The following is a 24,324-nucleotide window of genomic DNA, read 5'->3' on the forward strand; positions in this document are numbered from 1 at the left end:
CACTGCCCATGCCACTGGCATGGGCAGTGCAGGGGCCCCCTAACAGGGCCCCATTAAGCTTTTCACTGTCTGCTTAGCAGACAGTGAAAAGCGTGACGGGTGCAACTGCACCCGTCGCACCCCCGCAACACCGCCGGCTCCATTCGGAGCCGGCTTCTGTGTTGCAGGGCTCCTTCCCGCTGGGCCGGCGGGCGCTACCTTGGGTAGCGCCCGCCGGCCCAGTGGGAAGTTCAGAATGGCACCAGCGGTCTTTTGACCGCAGTGCGGCCAAATGGCGGTTCCCGCCAGGCGGGCGGCAACCGCCGCCTGCCGGTGTCAGAATGACCCCTATTATTTCCAACAACTTCAACTCCTACAGGCTGACCACCACTTTGGGGAGGATTACTGCCTTGTAGTCTGTGCATAGCATGTGTATCTGCAGCTACATGCAACATGCCACGAACAGATGTACACTGGGTAAGTGTCATTTTCCATATATATATATATATATATATATATATATATATATTATAAACACTTTTCAACCCAAAAACAAACATACCCTAAAAATTACCTTACCATCCCAAAACCCATACCCATTCTAAACCTAAACACCCCTTACCACCCCAAATCCATATCTACCCTAAAAGCTAAAAATGTCCTTAAAGCCCATACCCACCCTAAAATACATAAAATGCCCTTACCACCCTAAAACCTAAACACCCCTTATTACCCCTAATCTCATACCCACCCTAAAATCTAAAAATGTCCTTGCCACCCAAAAACCCATACCTACCCTAAAATGCCCTTACCACCCCAAAACCTAAACACCCCTTATTACCCCTAATCTCATACCCACCCTAAAATCTAAAAATGTCCTTGCCACCCAAAAACCCATACCTACCCTAAAATGCCCTTACCACCCCAAAACCCATACCCACCCTAAAACCTGAAAATCCCCTTAACACCCAAAACCCATACCCACCCTAAAATGCAAAAAATGCCCTTACCACCACAAAATGCATAACCACCCTAAAACCTAAAAATGCTCTTACCACTGCAAAAACCATACCCACCCTAAAACCTGAAAATGCCCTCACCTCCCCAAATCATACCCGTTCTAGAACTTTGCATTTACCACCAATAAGTTACCCACCCTAAACACTATATATATATATATATATAAATATATATATATATATATATATAATCACTCAACCCACTTAATACTTAACTTTAAAACCTTTACCACGCATACATCTTTACCATTCACGCCTTTACAACAAAATTTGTTATAATGGCATCGTTGTCAGTGATGTTTCCCGTTATTTCATGTTTATAAGTGTTGTGTGACTGTAGTGGTATTGCATAAGCTTTGCATGTCTCCTGGATAAGTCTTGGCTGCTCATCCACAGCTACCTCTAGAGAGCTCTGGTATTTGACACTGTCTACACCTCACTAATAGGGGATAGCTGGACCTGTTATCAGGTGATAAGACCATAGGTGGTCAGCACACACCAGGCCAGCTTCCTGCAATATATATTTAAGATAATCTCTGATCAGTTTCGGATGTAGTACTAATCAACACTTTAGATCTTGGTAGGGAGGAGCAGGGCTGTCCAGGAGAGGGAAAACGACTTCTATTGAATCAACCTTGCACATCCATTAATCACTATCCATATAGGATTTATATGCTTCTAGGAAGTCATACCACAAAGAAACAATAGGGCATTTAAGTAGTCCTCAATACACCCCCTCTACACAGTTCATATCCCACTGCAGTACACCCACGGAGCAACTGGGAGGGGGGTTGGGAGCACACTACCTCACATCCCAGCGCAGTTGGCCCCTTTGCATCCTGGTAAATGCAGTTCACAGTTAGCGCTTACTTGAAAATTATCTGTAGTTTTTCACCAAAGTTGGTGCAGACATTGCTGTATATCTCTAGACACGTGTTTCTGGGTTTAGCCCTTCATCAGTAGAGAGTAGAGAACAAAGACAATTCTTCTGGGGTTGCTGGAAATGCTGCCAAGATCTTCTCAGGTCAAGTACCGCACACAGGTGCATTTCCAAAGCTCTTCAGCTCACTGGCTCAAGGGAGCCTTTTAAACAGGAAGGGGGGTTGGGAGCACACTGCCTCACATCCCAACGCAGTTGGGCCCCTTTGCATCCTGGTAAATGCAGTTCACAGTTAGCGCTTACTTGAAAATTATCTGTAGTTTTTCACCAAAGTTGGTGCAGACGGAGCAACTCCTTGCACCAGCTGTTTCCATGGGGGGGCTCTAGGGCTCCTCCAGCGTGTGGTTATTTGACTCTGGGCTAACAAAAGCATTGGGTCTACAAAAGGTGTCCGGGTTTTGGAGGTTTTCAGGTGTGGATAGAGACCCAGCAGGCAGTGTTCAGCATTATTCCGGTGAGTTGCCCTGGCTTGATCTGCTAGGGTTGCGTCTAGTTGCCCAGTAAGATCATAGGTAGGGGCAACAGCATATGTAGCAGGGTTATGGGGTTGGTTTGTGTGTGTGGGGTGTGTAGCTGTAGATACACATGGTTTGCTTAAGTCCGCCATCTAGTATTGGGCTCGGACTGTTAAAAGTTATTTTTCTTCTAAGAAGGTTTTCAAGACACTGGATCGAGTGACTCCTCTCGGAAATACTGTGCATGGGCATCAAGCCCTTTGTTAGGTTGTTTTATTTCCGCCGTCTGGTTCGGACGTGTTTCCTCTCGCTCCGGTACAGCTCGGTTTGGTATCTTCTGAACTTTCTTCTAACTTTCTGTAAAGGTCCGTATAGTTTTGATCATGTTTTCCACTTTTAGATTGGATCCAATTGCAATCGTATGAGTCGATTTCACGCCATTAGGGGCAACCTAGCCCTTTTTGGGCCTACTTCGACATATTGTAGCCGAACAATGTTAGGCTGATAGAATGGACTCTGTTTCGGTTCTGTCCTCGCTCATGCCAGATTTCCCTACACGGATCAGCATTTGGTGTGCAGTCTCTTCCTGTCTCCGGAACACATAGAAGAGACCTGCAACGCTTGTAGATCGTTTTGATCCAAAAAGACTCTTTGTGACCGAAGAGCGCGTCGAATGGAGATGACGTCCTAGTTATCAGAACATACACCGACATCTTCGGAGCAGAACACACACAAGAAGTAGGACAACGTGTAGCAGTCTCCATTGCAGATTTTGATTGAGATTCAGATTTTGACAGCCAATCCATCCCACTTGCGCACCAAACAAAGACAATTAAAAAGACTCCTCCATCAGTCCTCCACTGCCTTTGGGCCATGGTCGGGCCTGAAAAATATCTTCAGATGACCAACCCTCAGGTTCCGCACCTAAGCAAAAGACTAAAAAGGGCATTCGGCCCATACCAAACAGCTTGTCACATCTGTTTTGGTACCAAGCAGAAAATCGGACTTTTCCACCTCGGAGCTGAAAAAACTAACAGCCCTTTCACAGCCAACATTTTCGGTCCAAGTCCAGCATTCCGTATCCAAACCTGAATCGAAAACTGCCATTAGTAAATATTCTCCAGCTGCTGAGAAGTCACCTCCGATATGACCTATATTAGAGGTTATGGATGCTAAACAGCGCTACATTCATATACACAAAGAAACAGGAAGCATCATAGCCTTTCCTCCTCCAGCAATTGAAAAAAAACTGACTTTTCAAGAGACTTTAGACGCTGGGCCTCCACCTATCAAAGTTGTTCAACAGAAGGAAAAACAAAAGGCAACACAACAACCTCAGCCTTCACCACCACATTCTCCTTCCCTTCCTTCTACCCCACCACCACCTTAACCTACACACTCAAAACAGTTCTCTCCACAGGCATCATCTGCATCACCACATAGGGATGATTTAACTGATCCTCAAGAAGAGTTAGACACATTGGATATATATGACCCAGAAACTATTCTCCCTAATGGCCCAGATTTATACCCAGCGAGGCCATCTCCCCCTGAAGTTACCACTGCTTATAAAGTTAAAGCAAGGGCAGCGGAGTATCATAACGTACAATTACATACAGATCCCATTGAGGATGATTTTCTATTTAATACTTTAACATCTACTCCTAAAGAGTACCAGCATCTGACTATGCTTCCAGGAATGCCTAGACATGCTGAATACATTTTTAAAGAACCTGTAAAAGCAAGACTCATTACATCTAGGGTTGATATATAAAAATAAAAAAAATACAAACATGGACCCTCTGATCCAGTTTTTATTGATGCTCCTCCTCCTCCAGACAAAGAGTAGAATATTTGATGCAGCAGGTAAAAGTTGCTACTCAAGCTGCCAACCACAGGAGGATAGCAAATTCCCAAGCACTCCTAGCAAGGTATGATAGGGCTCATTGGGATCAGATGGAAGACTTGCTACCATATCTCCTACTGGAACATCAAAAAAGGGGGCAGCAAATATCAGAAGGACCGGCTGTTTCTAACAACTCACTTTGATGCGCTTCTAATGCAAATAAAACAGCAGCAAGGGGAGTCAACACTAGCATAATCATCAGGAGCAATGCAGGGCTAAGAGCTTCAGGATTTAAGCCAGAGATAAAGCAAGTGGTATTAAACACGCCCTTCGATAAAGAACATTTATTTGGGCCAGATGTTGATACCACCATAGATAAGCTTAAAAAGGACTCCGACAGCTAAAGGTATGGGTGCATTATACACCACACCCACAAGGGGCACTTTTTGTAGGCCACAATTTAGGGGTAGTTTCAAACAATCAACCACAGTGCCATCCACCTCACAACAAAAAGAAGGCCACACTTCTATAACACAGGTTCATTCAGAGGTGCTTACAAAAGATCTAGTTATCTTGGAAGAGTAAATCAGCTTCTCCCAGAGGTTCTTCTACTTCAACAAAACAGTGACTTCTTACGAATCCCCACAGAGCATGCATCTCCTGTGGGAGGAAGACTGGTAAAATTTTACCCACAAAGGTACATCACCACCCAGATTAAAGGGTTCTATCAATTATCCAACACGGATATTGTCTACAACTCATCTCTACTCCACCAAACATTCCCCATCGTTCACACAAACTTCAGGAACATCTCACTTTATTAAAACAGGAGGTACAATCACTACTACTCAAAGAAGCCATAGAGAAAGTTTCTGTATCCCAACAGGGATTCAGAGCATAATCGCTATACTTCCTCATACCAAAGAAAGATGGTTTTCTAAGACCAGTTTTAGATCTGGGACCCCTCAACTATACATCCTTTCAGAATACATTCATATGGTCACTCTACAAGACCTCATTCTCCGATTATAAAAACAAGATTACATGATAACATTAGACCTCAAGGATGCTTATTTCCACATTCCCCTACATCCACCACATCGAAAATATCTAAGATTTTCATAGCAGGAAAGCACTAACAATTCAAAGTGCTACCATTTGGAGAAACAGCACCAAGGTTGTTCACCAAATGCTTAGTGTTAGTTGCATCATCCCTCAGAAAGACAACACATACACATCTTCTAATATCTAGACGACTGGCTCATAAAAGCCAGTTCAATTCAAATCTGTCAACAACATGCGCAATATACCATAGACATCCTACACAATCTAGGATTGTTTTATGGGGGCACCTCTGCTATTGCAGGGGGTGCCTTCACACACAGGCACTTGCACCCTTCCCTCTTGGCTAGGGAGGGCTGCCATAGGGGTGACTTAGTGACCTAGTGCAGTGACCTGTAGTGATAAAGGGTACATGCACCCTTTCACGCAAGCCTGCTGAACACTTTGCATGGGCTCCCCACGGTGGCATAATGCATGCTGCAGGATCCCCTGGTTCCCCAATCCCCTGGGTACCATATACTAGGTACTTACATGGGGGCACCAAAATGCCAAATCTGGGGTGAAAATGGTACAAGTTACCAAGTTAGAAGGGAGAGAGCATAATCACTGGGGTCCCGGTTAGCAGGATCCCAGTGAACACAGTCTTACACACTGACAACAGGCAGAAAAATGGGGGTAACTATGCCAAGAAAGAGGGTACTTTCCTACAGCAGGGGTAAGGAGGGGCTCCGGAGTGGATGCTGCTCATGATGTAGCGGGTCTCATCCGTGGGGAGGGTGGTCCAGCAGTGCAGGATCTGTGTAGGTTCAGAGGATCCGACCTGGAGGGTTGTTTGTGGGCTCCAAGGGTCTTTGGGTCTGAAGCTTTTGTATATGTCTTTGATTTATCAGTGGAAGAATGTGGCTAGCCTGTTGCAAAGGTCCTGGTATCGAGGGATGGTTGACGCTTCCGGCTAGGGTTTGGCGAACTCCTTGACCACGGCGAAGAGATCTTTGGTGTTGTATGTGTTGGAGCTGATATGGTCCTGCAGGGCAGATTTCCTTCTTGATCTGATGAGGTGGTTGTGGGATTTGATAGTGGATTTGAAGGCCACACGGTCTTCCAGGGACTTGCTGTTTCTACATTTTTTGTTTTCTTATCGTGTGCAGGTGCGCTTGGAGCCCTGGAGCGTGGGACAGAACCAGCTGGCCGCCTTGGGGTTGTTTTGCTGAGGTCTCGGAGTGGTGCTACGGTGTTGATGCATTTGGAGATCCATTGGTGGAATTTCTGTGCAGAGATGTTTGCGTCTGTGGCAAGGGGAGGAAGAGAGTTGCTGAAGGTGTAAGTGAGCTTTTCCTCTGTGATCTGGTTCCATTTCCTGCTTGAGGAGCGGAGTGTGTGGGAGTGAATGATCGATGTGGTGATGGAGCAATGAATGCAGTGGGTGTCGGTCCAGTGTAGCATGGAGTTGTTCTCAACGCTGATGTTGCTGGTGGAAAAGATGGGGTTGAGTGCGTGTCCAGCTATGTGTTGATGATGTGATAAGTTGCTTGAGGCCAGTTGTGATGAGGTTCTTGAGCAGGGAAGCGGTGTTGATGTTGTTGCAGTTGTCTGTTTTAGTTGAGATTGCCGAGGAAAATGTAGTTCGTGGAGGTGAGTGCTTTTTGAGTTATGATGACGATGGTTGCTGAAGGCTGGGTGGGGCCCAGGTGTCCTGTTGATGAATGTGCCACCAAACATGGAGTTGGGAGTGACGTGGATCTGCTCCATGAGTGGGAGTGTTCTGCATTGGTTGTCAGACGGAGGGTGGATTTGTGTGTGATGGCTAGGCTGCCGCCCGGTCTAGAGGGCTGGTCTTTGCGGAGCAGTTTGTATTTGCTGGTGATGGTGATGTGCAGTGCTAATGCTGGGTTCGTCCATGTTTCGATGAGAAAGGCGATGTCTGGGCGGAGCCCTGCAGGTTTCAGAGTTCTACAGAGTGTTTGTGGAGGGATCGTATGTTGAGTAGGATGGAGCAGAGGCGCTCCAGGTGGGTGTTTGATGGCCCAATGCTGTTATGGTCTGGTGTTTGGTGTAGGGTGAGGGTGCGGCGGCAGTAGAAGCAGAACGGTCCATGGGTGTCTCTGGGTGATGAGATGACAGGTGGTGGAGCGTCCTGTGTTCAGCGTGTGGAGAGTCCTCCGCATTGTAGTGACGTAGTGACAGATGGTCGAAGGACCAGGGTTCGTGGCACTGGGCATGGTCCAGGCGCAGACTGCTTGCCTTTGGCACGCAGCAGCTGCCATTAAGAAGGGGAGGGAGGCAGGAGGATCTGGTCAGCTGAGAGGCTAAGGGAGGGATCTCCCCCTGCAGGGAGGTGGGCGGAGAAGCAGCTGTAGAGAAACTGAGCACGGGAATAGGCAAAGGCGTTAAAAGGAAAGAGAATAAAGAAATAGAATAAAGAAAAATATGGGGAAAAAGGACAAAGCACAGAAAATTAAGCAAAAGTAAAGATGACTAGCACAGATACACACAGATGGCCACTAGGCCACCAGGGATGAGGCGCAGGCGGGAGCCTGCGGGTGGAGGTGGGCCTCGAACTGACCTCTTTGGTTGGGGGGGATCTAGCACTTGGGGTAGAGGCACATCGATTGGCTGCAGATGAGGACATCTCTCTAGATGACAGCTCCGAATCAGACATCGAGACGCAAGACATCTCTCCAGGTCAACAACCTATGAGTACTGTGCCGCCCTCCACCACGAGTACAACCACAAAGACGCTGAAACGTCCCATAAAATAAGGCCTGTTATTGTGCCACTGCTGCCTTTGAGTCATGGTCGACACAGACCCAGTCACAGCTCAACAATGAAAATACAGCCCAGACAGCAGGTCCTAGGTCAAAAACCTTCATCATTGGAATCGATTCGACCTTCGGAGCCAAAACAATCCACCTCAGATTTAAGCTGACCTTCAGCATCAATCGTCTGAGCTGAAACACCACTCCGGCACTGAAAAACAAAATCAGCCTTGGATCCGAAACATTCTGCACCAAACATATATGTGCCTAAAGCAGGGGTCTTCAAACTGGGGTGTGGAACCCCTAGGGGAGGGGCGCCAGACTCTGGCCAAGAGGAGCAATATGCTGGTAACAGGGCTTTGTTTTAAGCTAGAAAACAATGAGCAGCAGTAAACCGTTCTGTAATTGGCCACGTTTTGTCATTTTTATCCAAACTAGAAGTATGTGGCAAAAGGGAAGGGACTTAAAAAAAAATCTTTTAAAAAACAAAAAAAAACTTTACACCCCCACTTCAAATAATCACACTGTGGATACTTTTACACGTAATTAAGGCCTGCCTATCAGAATAGTATGTTTGGCATTGTGTATTTGGTTGCATTTTTAAAACAGTAAGAGAACGTAACTGCAATGTTTGAATAAGTCTAGGCATATTTAGACGTTGCCATTTTAATATAACAATTGTGAAAAATTGAGGGTGCCTCGATTTTTCTCCCCCCACCCCCTCCAAAATTCTCACGTGGTAGCAGGGTGCCCCAGCATTAAAAAGTTGAATGACCACTGACCTATACAGGGAGTGCAGAATTATTAGGCAAATGAGTATTTTGACCACATCATCCTCTTTATGCATGTTCTCTTACTCCAAGCTGTATAGGCTCGAAAGCCTACTACCAATTAAGCATATTAGGTGATGTGCATCTCTGTAATGAGAAGGGGTGTGGTCTAATGACATCAACACCCTATATCAGGTGTGCATAATTATTAGGCAACTTCCTTTCCTTTGGCAAAATGGGTCAAAAGAAGGACTTGACAGGCTCAGAAAAGTCACAAATAGTGAGATATCTTGCAGAGGGATGCAGCACTCTTAAAATTGCAAAGCTTCTGAAGCGTGATCATCGAACAATCAAGCGTTTCATTCAAAATAGTCAACAGGGTCGCAAGAAGCGTGTGGAAAAACCAAGGTGCAAAATAACTGCCCATGAACTGAGAAAAGTCAAGCGTGCAGCTGCCACGATGCCACTTGCCACCAGTTTGGCCATATTTCAGAGCTGCAACATCACTGGAGTGCCCAAAAGCACAAGGTGTGCAATACTCAGAGACATGGCCAAGGTAAGAAAGGCTGAAAGACGACCACCACTGAACAAGACACACAAGCTGAAACGTCAAGACTGGGCCAAGAAATATCTCAAGACTGATTTTTCTAAGGTTTTATGGACTGATGAAATGAGAGTGAGTCTTGATGGGCCAGATGGATGGGCCCGTGGCTGGATTGGTAAAGGGCAGAGAGCTCCAGTCCGACTCAGACGCCAGCAAGGTGGAGGTGGAGTACTGGTTTGGGCTGGTATCATCAAAGATGAGCTTGTGGGGCCTTTTCGGGTTGAGGATGGAGTCAAGCTCAACTCCCAGTCCTACTGCCAGTTCCTGGAAGACACCTTCTTCAAGCAGTGGTACAGGAAGAAGTCTGCATCCTTCAAGAAAAACATGATTTTCATGCAGGACAATGCTCCATCACACGCGTCCAAGTACTCCACAGCGTGGCTGGCAAGAAAGGGTATAAAAGAAGGAAATCTAATGACATGGCCTCCTTGTTCACCTGATCTGAACCCCATTGAGAACCTGTGGTCCATCATCAAATGTGAGATTTACAAGGAGGGAAAACAGTACACCTCTCTGAACAGTGTCTGGGAGGCTGTGGTTGCTGCTGCACTCAATGTTGATGGTGAACAGATCAAAACACTGACAGAATCCATGGATGGCAGGCTTTTGAGTGTCCTTGCAAAGAAAGGTGGCTATATTGGTCACTGATTTGTTTTTGTTTTGTTTTTGAATGTCAGAAATGTATATTTGTGAATGTTGAGATGTTATATTGGTTTCACTGGTAATAATAAATAATTGAAATGGGTATATATTTTTTTTTGTTAAGTTGCCTAATAATTATGCACAGTAATAGTCACCTGCACACACAGATATCCCCCTAACATAGCTAAAACTAAAAACAAACTAGAAACTACTTCCAAAAATATTTAGCTTTGATATTAATGAGCTTTTTGGGTTCATTGAGAACATGATGGTTGTTCAATAATAAAATTAATCCTCAAAAATACAACTTGCCTAATAATTCTGCACTCCCTGTAGCCACATTGGAGCTGAAAAAACGTATATCTTCCACACATTCTCCAGAGACTGTCCAGCCAGTACTCAAGAAATTACATCAAGAGCTGGACTCTCGTCAGAAACATCTGATGATTCATCTAGACGCAGGACACATTCTCACCACACTGCTGTATCCAGTTGTACAGCCCGTCAAAAGACAATTATTTGAGGAGGCAATTGATGTCCCGGTTTCCTCAAAGAAGAGAAAAGAGGATAAAGCCACTAGTCTTCCGCACACCTGCTCACCACTGTAGGAAGCTGGCCTGGTGTGTGGTAAGCACCTATGGTGGTATCACCTTATTCCAGGTCTAGGTATCCATTATTAGTGAGGTGTGGTCAGTGCCTGGGAAGCCAGGGCTCTCTAGAGGTAGCTGTGAATGAGCAGGCAAGATTTATCTAGGAGATATATAAAGCTTATACAATACCACTATAGTCACACAGCACTTATAAACATGAAAACCAGTGTGTCACAAAAATTGACGTACTTTATTATAGTATCACAAATACTAGAATACTGAATAGGCAATCCCTCAACTGGAGGTTAAGTAACCACACTATTATATACACATTAGCAATCAGTAAATAGCATAGAAAGCAATGCACATTGGTAAACGTAATAGCAAATAGTGAGGGCACCATATACTAAAGAAATTGAACGTGAAAGGCGGTCCCCCAACAAAGGAAGGAGAATCATTAGAAGGGAACTAGAGATAACAGGAGTTCCAGGAAGTGAGTACCAGAGTGACCACCCCCCCCCTCCCGCAGTGACCAGGAAAGCAGATGTAAGTACCCTGTTTTTACCCAAACCAACAGGAGGTCTTAGGAAAAGGATTGTGCTAGACCCAACCAAGACTGAAAGAACCCAAAGGTGGATCCTGACAGAAGCAGACCTGCAAAGGAAGGGGACCAATTTTAGTTAAAGTTGGAAAGTCTGGTTGTGGCAGGAGCCACTACCCACCCTTCTGTGAATGCAGGGCGAGGTCGACAGTGGACAAAGGTGGTCAGCAATGCAGCATAGGAGCCGAAGAAGAGTCCCAGAAGGGATGTACCACACCGGCGGTCGAGATGCAGTAGGTTAGTGGTGCTGGAAACTACAGACAAGCCTTGACAATGTAAGAGACTGAGAAGAAGGTTTGCAAGCCTGAAGAGGACCAGCAAGGTCCGAGAGACTTGACCCAAGGAGGTGAGTCCAGGGTGACTCTTAGCAGCTGGGAGAGTTTCAAGAGGAGGCAGCCCCCACAGGCAACCCACTGGCAGAAGGCACAAGTCGCAGTGAGGCCCACTCTACACACTTGAAGAGAAGTCCCACGTTGCTGGAGAAGCAGGCAGGAGACTGCCTTGCAGGCAGAATTGCTGGAGGCTGGATTACATGGAGCCTGAAGATCCCTTGAAGGAGGAACAAAAATGCTTTGGTAGCTACAAGACTCACATTGCACATGTTTACTGTCCTGCAAGGGGGAGGCAGCAAGGGCTTATAGTCTCCCAAGTTTGACAGCTGGTAGAGGGGACCAAGGGGACCACTCCAGGCCACCACCTGTGATGCATGACCCCTGATACGCCCCTAAATCCATGATTTAAGGGCCTCCCTGAACCCAGCTCACCAGATTCCTGGCGACCTGACAAGAAAGGAGGACTGCTAACCTGAACCCCCAGCAGAAAAGAAAGATGCAAACAGACTTGGCCCTAGCCCTACCGGCGGGTTTCCTGCTTAAAAGAACCTGCAATTAGATTTAAGTTATTGTAAGTTAGGGATTAGTAACTAGAAGTAGCCGTAGTTTCTTTAAAAAGTAAGCCCAACTTTAGTAGCATAATGAGCAGCTCAGAGGAAATGGTTGTGGAACTCAACCTCACCCGTAGAGTTAAGGTCTGTAAACTGAAAAAGATTGGAACAGGTTCCAACTCTACCAAGGTCAAGCTCCAGGTGTTCTTGGCAGAGTACACCAGGGACCACCCTGCTGAGAAGAAAGACCTCCCCTCAGACAGGGAAGATGTTAGGTGAGGAGAAGGGAGTTCATCCTCCTCATCTCTAACTAGGGAGATCAGGGCCCCAAGGCCCTTATCTCCACGGACAGTATTCGCTGGATCTAGATCTTCCACAGGGGACTCCAGCTCCTTTGGGAACATTGAGGGCAGCCTCAATGAAGAGGATCTCCTTTTAGCAAGGATGGCCAAAAGATTAGCTTTTGAGCAACTACTCCATGCTATAGAAAGGGAGAGTAGAAATGAGCTTAGCACCCATTAATGATGGCATCAACGTAAATAGGGTCAGAGAGAATACTGATATCCTAAAAATCCCCAAAGGGATACTCGCAAATGAGTTGATATCATCAAATGGTTCACAACTTTTGAGAGAGCTTGTTCAACTAGAAAGTTAAACAGAGCTCACTGAGGAGCTCTCCTTTGGGAACTGTTTACTGGTAAGTGTAGGGATAGACTCCTTACACTTACTGGTGCAGATGCGGAATCCTCTGACCACATAAAGGCTACCCTGATTGAGGGCTTTAGATTCACCACTGAGGAGTATAGAATTAGGTTTAGGGGGGTCTCACAAAACCTCAAGCCAATCCTGGGTTGATTTTGTAGACTACTCAGTATAATCACTAGATGGTTGGATAACTGGCAGTGGAGTGCATGCCTATGTTGGCCTTTATAATCTGTTTATGAAGGAACATCTTTTAAGTAACTGCTCCAATGACAAGTTGCATCAATATCTGGTAGACCTATGTCCAATTTCTTCCCAAGAATCGGGAAAGAAGGCAGAGCATTTGGGTCAAGAATAGGGTGATCAAGACTTCCACAGGGGTTGACAAAGAAAGGGTTGACAAAGCCTCCCCAGGGTAAGAGCGGTGAGACACCTTAGGTCAAAAAGAGTCTTCACGAGGGTCCCAAAAACCTGCACAGGAGGGTGGGCCAGAGGCTCTTCACAGTCCACAAGTGGGTACAAGGGTAAAAACTTTGATCCCAAGAAGGCTTGGTGTCACACCTATAAACAGCATGGACATCAGACTGGAGACATGGCCTTTCCCAAAAAGAATCCCCTAGCACTGCTCTAGTTGGTGCTGGTATAGCCAGTCCCCAGGTGGGATCAACAGTGTACCTAGAGCAAATCAGGGTCCACACTGAAGCTATTCAAGTCCCTGAGGGTGGATATAGCCACACTTGCTGCCTGGCCACCTAACATGCAAAAATACAGGCAGCAGGTCTTAATGGGACAAAGGTAGAAGCCCTGAGAGATACAGGTGCCAGTGTCACCATGGTGACAGAGAAATTGTCCAGCCAAATACTGTCCAGGGGAAACCAAACACATCCAGTCACCAGTGCTGACAATGTGACTAAAGCCCATCCCATGGGTGAGGGGTTACCGGCCAGAAACAGGTAGTAGTCTCTTCTGCAATCCCAGTGGAATGCTTGCTAGGGAATGATCTGGAGCCTTCAGCTTGGGCTGAGGTAGAGCTCAAGAGCCATGCTGGGAATCCCTGGTGTGTGTGTGTGTGTGTTACCGGCCAGAAACAGGTAGTAGTCTCTTCTGCAATCCCAGTGGAATGCTTGCTAGGGAATGATCTGGAGCCTTCAGCTTGGGCTGAGGTAGAGCTCAAGAGCCATGCTGGGAATCCCTGGTGTGTGTGTGTGTGTGTTACCGGCCAGAAACAGGTAGTAGTCTCTTCTGCAATCCCAGTGGAATGCTTGCTAGGGAATGATCTGGAGCCTTCAGCTTGGGCTGAGGTAGAGCTCAAGAGCCATGCTGGGAATCCCTGATATGTGTGTGTGTGTGCGCGCCTGTACTAATGGCCCAACCTTTTCAAGAAAAAAGGAGAGGACTGGGGACCAGCCTCTGAACAGCAAAAGAAACAAGACCTCTTCTCAGACAGATGTCTTATCCCCTGAGGGAACTGAGTCCATGGAGCTGGAGCCTTATCCGGTCGAGCTCTTGGGCCCAGGGGGACCCTCAAGGGAACTGCTGTGCCAGAGACAAGACTTGTCCCACTCTTGAAGACCTGAGGCAGCAAGCTGCTGCACAGGAGAAAGGAAATGTCAGTGGCTTCCACAGGATCTATTGGGGAAAATGGACTCCTTTACACTGAGGCCAGAGACACCACACCTGGTGCAACCAGGAGAGTGGTAGTGCCTCAGGAGTTTAGAGAGTTTATCCTCACTTTGGGCATTTGGGACAAACAAAAGCATTGAGTAGGCGTGTCAACCACTTCTATTGGCCCAATATGTCCCAAAAGTTGAAGGAGTTTTGTAGCACCTGTCACCTGCCAAGCCAGTGGTAAGGCAGGTGGCCACCCAAAGGCCCCCCTTATTCCACTTCCAGTGGTGGGGGGTCCATTTGAAAGGGTTGGTGTGGACATTGTTGCACCCACAGCCTCAGGGAACCAGTGTATACTGGTAGTAGTGGATCATGCTACCAGATACCCTGAAGCAATCCCCCTTAGGTCTACTACAGCTCCCGCAGTAGCCAAGGTCCTGATTGATATTTTTACCTAAGTGGGTTTTCCTAAGGAGGTGGTTTCTGATAAAGGTACAAACTTCATGTCAGCCTACCTGAAACACATGTGGAATGAGTGTGAGGTGACTAATAAATTCACCTCACCATACCATCCACAAAGCAATGGACTTGTTGAGAGCTTCAACAAGACATTGAAGGACATTATCATGGGGCTCCCTGAAAAACTCCAAAGGAGATGGGATAGCCTCCTGCCATGCCTGCTTTTAGCTTACAGAGAGGTGCATCTGAAGGGAGTAGGGTTTTCCCCCTTTGAACTTCTGTTTGGCCACCCTGTAGGGGGACCACTGGCACTTTTTAAATAAGGGAGAGACCCCTCTTTGAGCCTAAACAAGATGTGGTGGACTGTTCTTGGCCTCTGCTCTAGGATGGTTCAATACATGGAAAAGGCATCCAAAAACCTTGAGGCCTGCAAACAGCTCCAGAAGTTGTGGCATGCCCAAAAGGCTGAACTGGAAGAGTTCCAGCCAGGGCAGAAGGAATGGGTTCTGAGGTTATCCCTGAACCAGTGTGGACTGGTTTATACACGGAGGGCACCAAATATGCCCTTGAAAGCATACCAGTGGCTTGGGGAGGCTACCTGTCTAAAGCCAATGACACCTTTTTCCAAAGGGAGAGGGTGTTCCCCCCCTCTCCCAAAGGAAATCCTTTGTTCTGCCTTCCTGGGCTTGATCAGATCAAGCAGCAGGAGGGTAAAACCCTGGCTGAGGGGTAGCAGTGGCTCGGGCTACCCGGAAAACCATATAAGACTGTTGGCAATATTGGCGATCCTCTAAGGAGCCCCAGGGTGCATTACTTGCAACAGTATTGGCGTATGATTCTGACATGTTTGATAGCAAACAGGCCCAGGTTCGGAGTTACTAATATGTAGCTTGACATAGGTAGTGACCTTTGTCCAGTACACCTGTAAAATGGCGATCTGGAGTGGATTATGGCAGCACCTCTGCTATTGGAGGGGTGCCCTCACACACAGGTACCTGCACACTGCCCTCTGGGCTGAGGGGCCCTAACATAGGGGTGACTTACAGTGACCTGGTGCAGTGGCCTGTAGTGAAAACTGGTGCGTGCACCCATTTCACACAGACTGCAATCGCCAGTCTGCAGAACCCTTTGCATGGGCTCCCTGTGGGTGGCAGAATAACTGCTAAAGCCCATAGGGGTCCCCTGGAACCCCAGTGCCCTGGGTACCTAGCTACCATATACTAGGGACTTGCATGGGGGGACGAGTATGCCAATTGGGTAAAGAAAAAGGTACAGTTACCAAGTTAGAAGGGAGAGAGCATAACCACTGGGGTCCTGGTTCACAGGATCCCGTGGACACATTCAAATATGTGGACAACAGGCAGAAAATGGGGGTAACCATGCCTAGAAAGAGGGCACTTTGCTACACTTACCCAATCCTAGATGAGGAGTCAGGTCACCTAATGGTGGACCTGGGCACTAACAGGATGTCATCTATGTTAACCGCCTGAAACTCTTCAATGATAGGGCAAATATAATACTGATGAGGATCAGGAAGCCGAGAGTGGACCTCTCCCTGATCTCCTCTCAACTGACCCTGAGGATGGATCAGTGGATGCAGCTGTCTATTTAGACACCATCTCTGCCCAACAGCAGACTGACTGCAGGCAAGTCCTACAACAGTATGCTGGGCTCTTCTCTTTGACCCCTGGGCAGACACGTGTACCCATGATGTGGACACAGGAGACAGTTTACAATATAGTTTAAAATATACAAACAGTCTGACCAAGTCAAAGAGAGCATCAGAGTGGACGTTCACAAGATGCTGGGGGTTAGGGGTAATTGAGCACCCTGACAGTCCCTGGGCCAGCCCAGTGGTCTTAGTCCCCAAACCTCTTACCAGATTGCAAGAGGTTCTGTGTGGACTATAGAGGTCTCAACCAGCTAGAGTGTGTCCCCAGGCGATTGTGAGCAGGTACCCACCCTGGGTTGACCTCTCCACCCCTCCACGACAATGCGTGCAGAGGGAATCCCGGTGATCCCATGACTGCAAAAGCTCTGGCACTTGCAGCCCCCAGGCTATGGAGAACCCGACCCCTGGTGCAGCTACGTTCAGCAGGTGGCCCTTCTCCCTGTCCAGCCTGTTGTTTTTCCAAGTTGACCCCCTGGACCTCGCCTGCAGCATCTAAGTGACCCTCAGGGTCCCCTCATAGACCAGCATTGGAAACCCAATGCCTTGTTTGCACCCTGCACCCGGCTGCCCCAGTGCAGCTGAGGGTGATTGGTGCCTACTTGTGGCCCGATATTTTGATACAGTATTATACAAAGCCAGCTTCCTACACTAGGAACTTGTATGGGGGCACTAGTATGCCAATTGTGGGGTGTGCAAGGTCCTAGGCTACCAAATTTAGAGGGAGAGAGCACAATCGCTGGGGTCCTGGTTAGCAGGATCCCAGTGAAAATGGTCAAAACACAGACAGCTGGCAAAAAGTGGGGGTAACCATGCCAAAAAAAGGTACTTTCCTACAACCACCACCTGCTGTGCACACTCAAACACCACAGCCTTCACCAATTCATGACACCCCTTACTCTCCTGGGGTTTCACAGCTGATGATCAATTTTCATTACCACCTCAAGATGACTGGGATTCATACGTAAATCCACACGATAACACAGATCCAGGTCTATACAAAGCAAAACCTTCCAGATGACACCACTACTTACCATGACTTCATAAGTAGGGCAGCCACTTTTCACAAAGTGCCACTTCACACTGAACCGCTAGAGGACAATTTCTTGTTGGAAACTCTTGTCCACTCAGCTCTCAGTGCAGTACTTTCTAATACTAAAATATACGCTTAGGCACATCCAAGACATTTTCAGTGACTCGGATCCTGAGTTATTACTCCTAGGGCTGATAACAAATATATATAAACCCTCCCGGTTGACCCTACATATATCAAGGGAGAGCTTACACCTGACTCTCTAATGATGGCCACAGCCCATAAACAGGCAAACTCTCAAACTGGTGAGGCACCACTACCAGACAGAGATTAAAATAATAGACGCTCTGGGTAAGCGAGTGGCAACATAATCCGCCAACCATTGGAGATTGCAACTCCATTTGCCTCTTATCACTCTGAGGTGGCCCACTAGGACGAGATGGAAGACATTTTTCAACACCTCCTAGAGGAATATAAAAAAGAGGGCATACTAGATTACTTCTAAGAGCAAACTAGTATCTGATCTCACGTTTCGTGCACTTGATGCAGCTGATACAGCAGCTAGAGGTATTAATTCAAGCTTGCTCCTCAGGAGACATGCATGGTTAAGAATTGTCAGGTTTTAAACCTGAAGTTCAGCAGAACCTGTTAGCCGTCTCTTTTGATGACAAACATCTTTTTGGGGCTCAGGTGGACACACTTATAAAAATAAGACAATAAAAGAACAATAGCTATAGGAGTGTTGCAGACACCATCACAACGTGGCTCCTTTCACAGGAGGATATTAGAGGTTCATTCAAGGAAAACAATTCCTGAGTTGGAAACAGAGGCGGTTTTACCAAACCTTCCACCTCCACCACCAATCCCTGACTTACCCACCATTCCCCCTTATCACACAACAGAGGTTCTTTCCTGAATGGCAAAATAGCACATCCAACCAATTACTGTTGGATATTATCCAACATAGTTATTGCCTGGAGCTCACTTCCACACCTCCAAACATTCCACCTCGCTTACACAGACTATCAAGAGACCATCAACAGTTCCTCGGAGGAGATTCAAGCTTTGTTGCAACAGGGAGCAATAGAACCAGTGGCACTTACACTAACAAGACAGTCTATTCTCTTCACTTCCTTATTCCCAAAAAGCATGGATCACTATGACCGATCCTAGACCTCAGAGCCCTATACAGGTACATCCTCTCAAAGCACTTTCACATGGTCACACTTCAAGATGTTGTTGCCTTATTAAAACAAGGCAACTTTATGGCCGCACTGGTCCTAAAGGATGCTTACTTTCACATTCCGATCCACACAGCATATTAGCAATACCTAAGATTTGTGCTAAATGAACAGCATTTTCAGTTTAAAGTGCTTCCTTTCGGAGTCCACATAGCCCCCAGAATGTTTACCAAGTGTCTAGCAGAGGTAGCAGCTCACCTACGCAGACAGAAAATGCATGTTTTTCCTTACTCAGATGATTGGCTGATTGGCTTATCAAGAGCAATACTCAACAAAACTGTTTTCAGCACACACAGCTTACTATAAATCTACTTCACCAACTAGGTTTCACAGTCAACGTAGCCAGATCCCACCTGCACCCACTTTAGATACCTTACCTAGGAGCCATCCCCAACTCTCACTTGGGTGATAACCTACCAAAACAATACAAGAATACAGTCGTTCAAAGCACTTATTCCACAGTTTAATCTGTAAAAGCAGGTAATAGTAAGAACAGTCATGCATAGCAATAGTACCTCATGCCAGACTCAATATGCGCCAGTTGCAAGAATGCTTAGCGAGTTAGTGGTCTCAAGCGAAAGGTCAGCTGGAGGATCTAGTGCTGATCAGCCATCAAGCAGCAGGAGAGAGCAACAGGTCCACAAGTGGGAACTCAAGCCACAAATCCTCCCAACCATTCTTTTTTTGCCTCCAGAATTCCACATCCACGGTCAAAGGGCAATACACTATGGATGAGTTGGTCAGAGATATTTGTTTATGCGTTTCCACCTCCCACTAATTCAGTTTGTGATTCACAAACTAATGTAGACCTATTTCCTGCTAACCCAGAACTAGGGAGCAGGAAGGCATCCAAACCCCAGATCTCTGGATCTTGTGTTCTGGCTTCTGGAGTCTTAGAATTTGGATATTTAAATTTGCCACAACAGTGCATAGATATTATGAAAGTGGCAAGGAGACCCACTACTAGAGCCTGTTGTGCATCACTGTGGAAACAGATTGTCTACTATTGCCATTCAAAATATATTAACCCTTTCATAGCAAAGCCTCAAGATATTGTTTGCCTACGTCATTCACAAACATCTGGGTTGGCTTTCACTTCCATAAGACTACACCTGACAGCAGTAGCAGCTTATCTCTGAAACAGGGAACACATTTCTATATTCAGAATTCCTGTCATAAAAGCTTTCATGGAGAATCTCTAGTTATCCCTCCTAGAGACCGCCAACACCAGCTTGGAACCTCAGTGTTGTCCTAACGAGGTTAATGGATCTCCTATTGGAACCATTACATTTATGCCCTCTCCAGTTCCTGTCCCGGAAAGTTACTTCTCGTTGCAGTCACTTCGATCAGATGTGTCTGTGAGCTTTAGGCACTAACTATAGAAGAGCCATTCTTCCAAATTCATAAGAGAAGTAGTAGTATTGCGTACAAATCCTAAATTTCTTCCAAAGGTTGTCTCACAGTTCCACTTAAATCAATCTGTTACAGTATTTTTTCCACAACCAGATTCAGTTTCAGAAAGGTTTTCATACGATGGATGTTAGGAGCTTTCATGTATTATATTGATAGAACTCAGTCATTCAGAAAAACTTTTTAATTTCTAAAATCTACAACAAAGTCCATCTCTAAAGCAACCATTTCACGCTGGATTGTGAAATGCATCCAAATTTGTTGCATTACGGCTAAAGGGAATCTACCTATTCCTCTAAAGGCTCACTCATCTATTTAAAAAAAAAAAAAAAAGAGCCCCAATACTTGTTGCTGCCACACGTAAGCCAGCTACATGGAATACACTGCAAACATTTACAAAATATTACTGTTGATGTTATGGTCTGTCAACAAGCGGGTCAAGAGGTTCTACAGACATTATTTCAGACTTACGCAACCCACACAGGTTAGCCACTGCTTGTTGGGGGGGGGGGGGGGCTGCTTTACAGTCCATGCTAAGCATGTGAATCTGCAGCCACACATGCCATCAAACCGAAAATGTTACTCAGTAAGCATCTATTTGTGGCATGTAGTGCTGTAGAGTCGCTTACGCCCACCCTACTCTCCGGGGACCTGTGTGGGTTGTCACTACATACATTATACTTTTTTGCACGGTCATCTCATTAGGATACATTATCCTTCACACTCCATCCTCCCCACCAAGCGGAAAACAGTCTAACAGTGGAGTCAAAGACAATGTGCAATACAAGCAAGAGGAGTCACTATATACCTCGTTACACAAAAGACTTTCTGAACAAAAACAACTTGCACACTTCTGAGACCAACACTAGATAGCGGACCTATGCTAAGCATGTGAATCTACAGCACTGCAGGCCACAAACAGATTCTTACTGGGTAAGTAATATTTTCCATCTGGGAAAATAAAGTGAGGAATCTGAACTAAGAGTCCACTTACAAAAGTGTGTACCAGAGGTAAACAACTTTCATTTTGCTATGTCTTCAACTTTTTCCTTTAGTAAAATGTATTGTTTTTTTATTCTAAATAACTCAGTAAAATAAAGCAACATGTTTGAGAGAAAAAGTACAACACCCAAAAGACCTGAAAAGGCCGAAAACGTCCAAGCATAGTTGAAAGGCAAAAAGATGCGGTTTGTTTTTTCTTTCACCTGCTTTTAGTCGCTCATTTTCTGCAGTGTTATTGGAACCCACCACCCCTGAAGAGCTTGCAATGCCTAAATTGGCATAGGTTTGTGGCAGCATGAGGTACCATATTATAATGCTGTTCTGGAATTGTTGAGTGAAGTTACAATAAAATGTTCCAGTTATGCTCCATGTGAGGTTGTCTGATGTTTTTCGAGCAGTCCACTGACCCTCACTCCTTCAGAATCTGGTGCCATGTCGTTTTGTTCCTGCTTTCTAGAAGGAAATTGCCATGGTACTGTTTGACCTTTGGCATGGGTTCCTTGATGACACTGGGAGCTTTGTTCATGGGAAGTTCGAAATGTGGCAGTGGTTCTTCTGCCAAGCATGAGTCGTCATATGCCAGGCTGAAGAACTATTATTTTGGCTATGTGATGCAGTACACTGATCTGTTGAATTTGTTAGCATAACTAGGTTCTATGGCCTCTATGGGAGATGTGCTAATTCTGGTGACATGAAACAGTATTCTTGCTCTGTGACCAACCACTGCATGCGGGTTGATGAATGTGTGAGCCCATACTGTCACTTTAAACAAAGTGGGAAGTTTCAACAGGTCAGTTGTGTGAGAGAATATACCCATATATTGTGCTTGCTCGGTGTGATTTCCTAGATAAACGTTTCAGAATGGGAGAAAAAAGTCTGACAAAACATGTATGTTTAAAAATATATATATATGTATATACATTAGAAGTGTGCTTTCATCGCTCAACAGTTTTTTTTTTTTTTTTGTTAAAGACTGTAGCTTTTGCCTATGTATATTTGACAATCGTTTTGTGTTTTTCAGATTCTGTGAAGTGGAGTTTCAGGGTCCCCTCTCTATACAGGAAGAGTGGGTACGACACCTTCAGAGGCACATACTGGAAATGAACTTCTCCAAGGCGGTTCCCCTACGTGATGAGGTGGAGATACCAATGACTACAGAGGTCCAGTGACCATGCAGAGAGACACTTCATTCCAAACACTCTAATTACTCCAATATCTTCTGTTCACCAGTTCGTGATTTCTATGTTTAATTCCAAAGGAGCAGCTGTCGAAACCTCAAAAATGACACCATACCACCTGTAAATATAAGCAGTCGGCCTCTAATACAACTGCACTGTGACACCTCCACAAGACAATTGCATTGGGGGACATGGGGTACCTGTGTGTTTAACTAATCATGCTAAAGAAATTACTACAGTGTCCGCTGTAGTGGATATTCTGAAGTCTATGGACAGGACTATTCTTTTTAACAAAAAAGCCTATTAGAGATGAACTTTGTTCTACTCTTCTGAAGGTGGGAGTGTCTCTGGGAGTTTCTACTTCTGCTGCAGTTTAATTCAAGCTGGTCCCAGGAACGTGATTGCACCAATAGGGGGATGGGGATCCCCTCTTGGTGGTGGTTGGATTGAGTTGAAGTTTGTGCTTCCTGTGCAAGGCCCTATTCCTGTTGATATGTTGGTTGGTGCAGCTGTTGACTGTTGTGTTTTCCTTCTTGGGGAAGCGAGATTGATCAATGTCTTTGGAATGACAGGTCCAGTACTCTGTTGTTGTATGTTCTCCTCAAAGTTGGACAAATTTCATTTGTCTTGAGGGTGTTGTGGAGGCTCGACAGGCATATTGATGTGCAGCCCCATTACAACTGTACTTTTGATTTGTTGTCTTAATTTACTTGTTAATGTGGCGGCTGATGCCAAGTGTTGTCTAGTTGTCTTATATCTTGTTTCCTGTATTTCTGTGAGGTACAAATTCCAAAATAAAAAGTCAATTTATGCTGCACTGAGACATTTGAGACGTTCTCCTGGGTAAAAGCACTCTGTTATGGAGTTAAATTATGCGCCTTAAGTTCCTTGTGGACACTTCGATGCCACTCCCCTCTAAAGTCTTCCTTTGTCATAGTCACTTGCGGACCTCATTTTGCAGATTCTGCTCTGCACAGTACATCTGATGGACAAAGTTTAGTCAGGCACCTGCCTCGTGCATCAGCTTTGGAACTTCCATGTGGGAAGAGGCACCACAGGGGTGCACAGTAACGAATTTCGATGGTTTTGTTGCTCATGCAGGCCATTGCTGCTTCCCAGATGTATGTGAGGTACACTCCTTGAGCAAACTGTGTAAATACATTCTATACAGGAGTGAAATTCCACATTGTGATATTGTAAGGTATTTTTTTTGTAACAGAAGTAAAGTACTTAACACTAGTCTAAACAAACACTGAGCGCTTGACTTATTTATTTACATTAATCTTTTCTTTATTTTGTCCGTTCCCATCTTGTGCGGTCAGCTTCAGAAAGTTTTATTTATGAAATAATAAGCTATGGATTTCTTTAGCCAGTTTCAATTTTTAAACTTGTGATCTCCTCAGGTGTCTTGTTTCTCTATCCTGCCTTAGTTTGATATTCACTATTTCACCTGGTTTAAGGCTTCAAAGAAGGAAGTATGGCAGAGTGGACAGCTTCCCAGCTGTGAAAATCTCATGTGTTCTGCCCAAGAGATATTGTTGTGTTGAACTGTTTTTAGTTAAGCTGGTGCTTTCTTTTAATCTGTTAAAAAAAAAAAAAAAAAGGTTATATATGTAACGTGGTCCACAGTATTTGTTACTTGTTGAAAGACTTAGTGAAGGGCCTCCAACTTTGAAGATTCAGTTGCCTTTATCGGGGGCTCAATCAAACAGCAGTCTCTGAAGTCCAGATGTTAGGCAGTGGCAGGATGTGACTTTAATCTAGAATGCACATGGACAGGAATAAACAGATCCTGGCACTATACAAAACTGCATAGGCATGTTAGCTGATGTCACCAGCAAGGATTGTGGGGCGTTTTGAAACCGGAAATTCTTT

At 45.6% G+C, this 24,324-nt stretch overlaps 1 protein-coding gene across 8 annotated transcripts in view; it reads left to right on the forward strand.

Moving 5' to 3' along the window:
- WIZ (WIZ zinc finger) overlaps positions 1 to 23,688 on the forward strand; it is a 688,842-nt gene extending 665,154 nt beyond the window's left edge. For all 8 annotated transcript variants that reach the window (XM_069231671.1, XM_069231676.1, XM_069231674.1 and 5 more), the window contains one exon: positions 22,293 to 23,688. In XM_069231671.1, coding sequence (XP_069087772.1) covers positions 22,293 to 22,440 — 148 coding nt within the window. In that variant the 3' untranslated portion in view covers positions 22,441 to 23,688. The remainder of the gene's footprint in view (positions 1 to 22,292) is intronic.
- The last annotated feature ends 636 nt before the right edge of the window (positions 23,689 to 24,324 follow it).

This window comes from Pleurodeles waltl, chromosome 4_2, assembly GCF_031143425.1.
Source record: "Pleurodeles waltl isolate 20211129_DDA chromosome 4_2, aPleWal1.hap1.20221129, whole genome shotgun sequence".
NCBI classification, from domain to species: domain Eukaryota; kingdom Metazoa; phylum Chordata; class Amphibia; order Caudata; family Salamandridae; genus Pleurodeles; species Pleurodeles waltl.